Below are 8,028 nucleotides of genomic sequence, written 5' to 3' on the forward strand. Positions count from 1 at the left end.
GTTGTTATTGCAGATGCAGGAACAGAAATGAGTAATGACCCGTTACAGTACCTCCACTCTCTCCAGTACAGTTTCCTCTACAGGGTTTTGTACACAAGAAGATTGTACTCAAAGTGGGTGGGTGGGTGGGTTTTGGGGGTTACATGACATTAAGTTAATATCAACACACCATGACCTTTTGATATTAAAGTGGTTTTATTAATGTCAACCTGTGGTATTAGTCAACACACACACACCAGAGCATGAGATGAAGAACACCCTGGTCTGCCTTTCTACTGCTTTCTTACAAAAACATCTTTACTCGCCTCATCACAACTGTTAGAAACATACAAATGAAATGCAGTGTTTGGTGGAATACACAATAGGATAAATACCATTAAGAACGTATGCAGTCACTTCACTGTAAGAGTGATACGTCCTCTCTTTTATGAGAAACCTTTGAGCTTTCCTCTGGCTTCTAGGAAAGAAGATTTATAGCTTCCTCAGTGGCAATGAACTGTATTTATTGTTTATCAAAAGGGTGGTATCGTTCCCTCCGGTCAAACAATCACCAGCAACATTGTGTCTCAGACAGTCTGTTCCACTTCTTAGTTCCTGGATCACATCCCTATTCTTTACATGTATTTTTTCAGTTCTTCCTTTAAAATAAGGGAAGAAAAACCTTGCGTGTTTGTGTTTTTCATTTTTGGGCATTTTACTGACTTGGGTTTTCTCCCCTCCTCCCAAAGGGAAAATGAATAAAAAAGCTTCTTTTAAAACCAAAAATAGGTCGGTGTATTTTTTTCTTAGGAGATAAGCTCAGGCTCATTAACAATCATGTGGGAAGCTGAAGAAACAGAAACATGTTCTAGTAAGTAGGACATATAAAAGGTATAGTTTAACTCGCTTGTTACAACATGTTAAGGGTAGATTTGACATAGCAGGTTGGATACAAAAGTTACTGGGTGAAGAAACAGTAAATTAACATCCACTTTTGTCAGTTATCAGTATCCTGGGATTCACTGGAAACTGTAGATAAATAAAAGCAGGGTCAATGAAGAACACTGTATTAGAAGTAGGACACATCTCTCAAATAAAACTGTCCACATGTACTCTATACTGACACATAACGCACTGACTCATTTCCATTATTTGCCAGAATCAGACTTAAACACAGAATTGACTTCATACAATAAGTAAATGAAGTCCTTCTGAGCTCATGTCATACTGTCAAAAGAAAGTAAAACTCTTAAAAGTCCCTTTTTTCAATGGGAATTCTGCACTGTTGCGTTTCATCCACGGTTCAGTGGAAATGATCTCTGTAGTATCACGGGGAAAGCTTTTCTATTTTATCAGATACTCCCCAACTAAATGGGGCGCTTCTGAAGAAATTCCCTTTTGTTTTCACCATGCTTGATATGACTGTGTGTTGTGTGTGTTCTCATGTCTCACTTCAACAAATTCCCACACATGTACTGTACATTATCACGGGTACTGTAGTGCCCTCCTTTGGCAAAATTCAAAACTACAGATTTTCATAATAAAAAATGTACCAGTAATGCTCATATCTGTCCAACAGAGGGTACTATACTCCTCATCATTTTATCCTTGGCTTTCACTACAAAAGTATGTGGACACTTGAATATAACACCCATGTGATTAATGGACATCTCATCCCACAACCATGGGCGTTAATATGTTGCTACCACAGCCTCCACTCCTCTGGGAAGGCTTTCCACATCGTTTTAGACCGAGCTATTTCCAGCAGCTCTGCTGGTTTATTTGATTTCACTGTCGCTCATGGTTTGGGATTTGCAAACTCCCTTGCCGACGACTTCAAAGGCAGCTCCTTTGTAAGTTGCGACACACTGTCTGTCCGTGCGTAGGTCTGGCTGAATCTGCTCCCAAACCTTCTTTTTGGGATTCAGCTCTTTATCTGGTTCACCTGCAATCAAGAAGTCAGTTTGATACATTACAAGAATGCAGGATTTATGATTTCAGGACACTTCACTTTCAGGATTTTAGTGCCCTTACAGAACCCACTCGAAACCATGTGTTTTAATATGCTGCTGTAACAACCTCCACTTGTCTAGAAAAGGCTTTCCATAAGATTATGGAAACTGGCTGCAGGGATTTACTCCAATTCAGCCACAAGAGACCAGTGAAGCCAGCAGTGAGGTTTGGTGATGACGCCTGCTCACAGTGTGCAATCCAATTCGTCCCAAATGATGGAGTTGAAGAAGACTGTTTCTTTGTGGACCTGACTTAGTGCATGAGGGGAATGTCATATCTAAAGAGGAAAGAGCCTCTTCTAAACAGTCGCCACAGAGTTGAAAGGACACTATCTAAAACACTAAGATTGTGGAAATAAAAGCATTCACAAACTGTGCAACAACAGCAATCTTAGAGGTGTGCTGCATCACACACTGTGCGAGATGGAAAACAGCAAAACATTAAATTATCTTACACCTGCATGCATCCCAGGGGAAAAGAGAACAACGTAAAATACGCCAGTGTACCGCGTCATTTCATGTCATTTTCTGATCAGTTAGAATTTGGATGCAGTCTGTCTTTGGTTGCTCTAAATCTGTTGGTGTAAGTGTCTCATGGTGAGGACCAAAGATTTTGTAGAGAACATTTTGTAGCGAATTCTTTCAGAAGGCTAAACTCAGTAACAGTCGTTGACAAGTCACTCATCAGTGAGCACAAGAGGAATGGTAACATCTGAGTTAATGATTTATGTGTTTTTGAGGGTACAGTAATCAGGTTGTGGTACCTGGGAATCCCTGGAAAGTAACTCTGTCCCCTGGTACTGCTCCACTTGGAGGATCAAGGATTTCAACCTTGACTGGTGAGCTGGCGCACATGACTGTAGCCTGGGACACGACTCCTCTCACCTTGACCGGCTTCAAGTTACAAAGCAGGACTGCCATGCGGTTCTGCATCTGCACAGAAGACAGAAGATTAAATGCATTTTATAGCCTGTATGATTTACACAATGGCGAAGGAAACACAAATTTTACCTGATTAACCTAAAAAAAAGACACCTTCAACTCATGTGGTCTGTTCCTGGTGCAGGACCAAGAATTTCAAAATCCAATATAAACAATAGATCCAATTCTAATCTCTTAATATAGGATTACTGAGGGTTTATGGTGTGTGTGCCTTTTGAATCTGGAGACCTCTGTGGCTCACCAAAATTTAATGACCAATACCACTTTCTGCCAAACGCTGAGCTGAGCTGATGCGTTGCCTGATCCAAGAAAATAATCTCATCTTAAACATATCCTTCTACAATTATGTATTTGCTATATGAATCTAAAATCACTAGTGTTGTTATGATTGATTGTTTTGAAAGGTTTTGGTTTTTTTACATTTATACTATGTGAACTAGGATACTGTGGACACTTAACAGTGCAACACTATTTCATGATTAGCTGAGTCTCAGACAATAATACCTAACATTCATTCTTGTATAGAAGACAGAGTATTTCCATCAAGCCCATAATGCATTTCGTAGAATAGCTCACCTCTATTTGCCTGACAGAAATAGAAAATATACTATAAACAGTCACAACAGATGTTAGAAGTAAGTCGGAGCTCTGTACAAGCCATTCTTTTTTATGGACCTTGCTTTGTGCAGGGGGGCACAGTCATGTTGAAACAGGAAAAGGCCATCCCAAGACTGTTGCTACAGTTCAAAACAAACTATTGTGGAAAATTTAGACAGGAAAATCTAAATGTTACAGTATACAAGGCTAGATGCCATTATATGCTGCAAAAAACTAAGCAGCCCAAACCATGTAAAGCAACCACAGACCAAAACTGCACAGAAGTATGTGGAGTAATAAGCCAGTGGAAAGGCAGCAGTAGCCAAAGGAGAGTGCTTTGTCTTTCCAGCTGCAGTAGGAGAGGACTAAAGGAGCTAATGTAATATTTGTCTGTATGCATGGACAGGTTGCCTCTTCCACATATTTTACTAATGTTTTACAGTTTTTTGGCAAAGTCACACAAAGTTTTGCACAAATTACTGCACATGTTTCCATTTAAATTATACACTGTATTGCCAAAAGTATGTGTCTACATACTCTGTTTTGGTTTTAGCTCGGCCCATAGTTGAAGGGAAATATTACTGCTACACCACACAATTACATTTTAGACAATAGTGTGCTTCCAGCTGTGAGGCAGCAGTTTTGGGAAGACCCTTTCCTGTTTCAACATGACAATTCCCTGCCTGCACACAGCCCTGGTCTCAATCCCATCCCATTCAGCTCATTTAGGATGGACTGGAACACTGACTGAGAGCCAGGCGTTATCACCTAAAATCAGTGCCTCACTTCAGTAAAGCTGTGGCTGGATGGGAGCAAATCCCTGCAGCCAGGTTCCAAAATCATGTGGAAAGCCTTTCATAAGAGCAAATGGAGAGGGTGTGGGGGGTGTCTGTGTTCTGCACTGTAACGTTGGTACATTTAGACACCCTAACTTTAAAAAATCATTAGTAATTATATCTGAAAATCACTTGATATTCCAGGAATTCTTTAATCCCTCTACAAAAACTGAATGACAGTGTACCTGGTCCACTGGTATGTGCTGTGCCAGTTCGCTGACCACTGTCCTGGGAGTAGCCTCTCCCACGTCCACCTGCTCCACGTACAGACTATCAGTCTCTTTATAGTGCAGGGCTGTGAGGATACGTCCGACACGCAGGTCCAGACGAGACACGTCCACCCTGGCATCCTCTTGGCTGGAGGGTGCCTGCTTTTTTTCCACCTTTTCCCCTGCCAGCATCAGAGGAAGACAAATATTCTCATATCAGTTGGGTACATAAACACACTAAACCTCAAAATCACTTCTCATTTTAGTGTTTGTAGTGTTTCTACAGAGAACAGAGACCCCATCCAACACATATGGGATAAAGTGGAATGCAGAATGTGGGCCAGGCCTTATCACCCAAAATCAGTGTTGGACCTCACTTTAGCTTTTGTGGCTGGATGGGAGCAAATCCCTGCAGCCACACACCAAAATCCAGTGGAAAATCTTCCAGGAGATACACATGATACAGAAAGAACTGAAAAATCCAATACTGCCACAAAACAGCCTTGCTCAGCAGTACGCAACACTGCCCTCAAAGAAGTTACTCAAACACGTTCACGATGAGGCCAAGTAACGGTGAGGTGAGCTGAAAGGTTTTTGCTTTGTCAGAAGAACACTGTGATTTGTTTTTACAGGAGAGACTGCTTCAAAGATAAAAACAAAAAAACTCTGCTAAATGTGTTTGTGTTCAAGGTCCCCACATCTGACAGAAAGCACCACACAGACGCTTCCCTAGATTCACCCACGGGATGAATTAAGGAACGTCTCAGTGAAGGAAACAGCACAACTCATATGGTGCATTTTTCTATGTAAAGTTATGTTCACTGAAATTACAACAAACTAAATGACACACAAAACCTTTGAATCCTGGTGCTTTTATTCCAGCACTAGATGGATGGATCATCCATCCACCATCTTGTGACCCTGGTCTTGTAAAGGACAAAATCCAGCTTTAAGACTAAACTATACAAACTTATTAAGTTTATGTTGATCTTATTTGATGTGTTTCAGTATCAGACAAGACTTTTAGAAAAAACAATCTCATTACAATGAACTTTGGGCATTTCTGCTTGAAAAAAAGTAATGAATCAATTGCCAAATTGTTTCAGTCAGTCAGTCAGTCAACTCATTAATCAATCAACTGCTCATTTTCAGTCTACATCAGTGGTTGGTTTCTGGTGTTAGAGGGAGTCATTCGGGGCTCAGCACACTTTTGACCCAAGGTTAATCTGACCATGCAGCTGTGCCAAGAACCATCAGACCAAAGTGAAATTGAAACAGTTGTCTACTGTCCTCGTTTCTCTTGATGCATATTGTGATTTTGAGAGAGTTCAGTTTTGGTTTTGAGTCACAGCTCAGTTCCACACCTTACTGATCCTGTGGGAGTTTTTGCAGCCACGTCCCAAAATCCTGAAGAAATACTTTCAAAAGGTGAGATAAAGGGAGGGAGGTGTCAGTGTTCAACAATCACATGAAGGTGTAATGTTGGTGAGTGGACACCTTGTAACACCCATATGTGACTGCTGAACTTCTCATTCCCACACCTCCCTGAACGCACCTTTAGGCTTGTTGTATGTGGACACTCGGCCACGGAAACCCATCTCGTGGAGCTCCCGGCGGACAGTCCTGGAGCTCACACTGGCTCCGGAGGCGGTTTGAAACTCGGTGGTGAGAGCCGCCACCGAGGGCAGACACTTCTCCAGCGCCACTCTCTCCAGCACTTGACGGTCCTCCTCTTTGAGCTTGTGTGGTCGGCCGCTCCGGGGCAGAGCCGTCGTTATTCCTCCACGTTTCCACTTGAGAATCACGGAGCTCACGGTGGAGCGAGGCAGGTTTAACAGGGCGGAAATCTCACGCACTGACTTTTTACACATGTGGCATCCAACAACAGTGCCCCGCTGAAAGTCACTGAGCTCCTCACTGCGACCCATTCTCTCAGGAGCGACTGGAGATTGATCCTGCATTGATCTCTGTCCCTCTCCTCCTCCTCCTCCTCCTGATCTCCTTTTCTTCTTTGGTTTTTGGCCGTTTGAATGCTACTGGGCATATTACTGCCCTCCACAGGAAAAACATTATTACAACAATAACAATTCATTGATAGCAGCATGTAGGAACGGACTACCTGCCTATGCAAGCAGTTGTTGGTTCTTGCACAGACTAAAAAAACTAACAACAACAACAACAACAATAATAATAGTAATATGCAATACTCAGTGGTGGAATAAGTACAATATTGATTGGACTTTTCCTCCACTACATTTTACTGTGAAGTACAGCACTTCAATACATGTATTTTATTTAAGAAGAATCAGCATATTTATACACAAACATGATGAAGCCCCACCTTTACCAGCTTATCCAATAATTCAAGAATATAATACACATTACTCTGCACAATGAGTACTTTTACTTTTAGTACTTTAGGAATATTTGATGTATTCTTTTGTACTTTTACTTACTTGTAACAGAGTATTTTACACTGTGGTATTTCTTCTTTTACCTGCATTTAAACCATGTTAAAAATTTTCTTATTTACCAAGGGAAATGTCAAAACCAACATGTAAGTGAATGTATATAGAGGAGAGTGTACATAAAGCAGTAAGCTATCAAATAAATACAAAACATAGGAAAACCAGGGAATCGAAAAATGAAATTAAGTAATGAACAAAAGAGGAGTAAAATAAATTAAAACTTGATTAAGTTAATTGGTAGAATAGGAACAGAATAAAAAGCTTTTCTCTTCTTGATCAACTGAATGTGGGATAAAGGAAAGCTATAAATCTTTATTGTTGTTAATACACCCCATTTCTACAAACTCTGTTATTTACTGATATAATCAGTTACATTTCATTTGTTTGTTTAGTGTCTTGTCATTTTGAGGGCTCCATATCTTGGTGATTAAACACCCATGTATAAACTTTTCAAGAGGATCTGAATGACAAGTCTTAAAAAAAGTGGAGTTTTAGGTTTCAGTGTCATTATAGACAAACTGTTCATTCATTATTCTCCAAATGAAGTCCTGATTCTCATAATCTCATTCCAGGTGTAACAGTGTCCCAACTACCTTCCTCCTCCTCCTCCTCCTCATTCTTCTTCTGCAGTTATAATGGCTAAAGCATATTGTAGATAGTTGCATGCTGCCACCTGCTGTATTCTAGAGAAGCTTGTAACACCATGTTATGTTCATTTTCTAAATATCAAATTGTCAAGAATAATAGCCTAATCTTTATTTTTATTACACCCTCCTCTTTAGAAATAAAGCATATATCACAAGCTCTGACAATGTTAATTATCAGTTTTCTTCATGTGGCAAAACATCCTTTTTTATTGAGTTATTATAAAACAAACAGGTTTACCAAAGTTGGAAAAACCTTATTCAAATGTATTTAGCTCAAAATCATAATGACATTCCTACATGTGCATCATGGTACAAGAAAAGGACAGAGACACCACTAA

General features: G+C 40.3%; 1 protein-coding gene across 1 annotated transcript; it reads right to left on the reverse strand.

Moving 5' to 3' along the window:
* Positions 1–176: 176 nt before the first annotated feature.
* Positions 177–6,578, reverse strand: LOC108893121 (aminoacyl tRNA synthase complex-interacting multifunctional protein 1). Its single transcript, XM_018690956.2, has 4 exons — positions 6,131–6,578; positions 4,552–4,757; positions 2,756–2,924; positions 177–1,924 (listed from the first exon to the last, which is right to left on the reverse strand). Exons 1-4 carry the CDS (start codon positions 6,534–6,536, stop codon positions 1,758–1,760), a joined length of 948 nt encoding a protein of 315 aa, XP_018546472.1. The 5' UTR covers positions 6,537–6,578; the 3' UTR covers positions 177–1,757.
* Between the last annotated feature and the right edge of the window lie 1,450 nt (positions 6,579–8,028).

Source organism: Lates calcarifer, linkage group LG5 (assembly GCF_001640805.2).
Source record: "Lates calcarifer isolate ASB-BC8 linkage group LG5, TLL_Latcal_v3, whole genome shotgun sequence".
Taxonomy (NCBI): domain Eukaryota; kingdom Metazoa; phylum Chordata; class Actinopteri; family Centropomidae; genus Lates; species Lates calcarifer.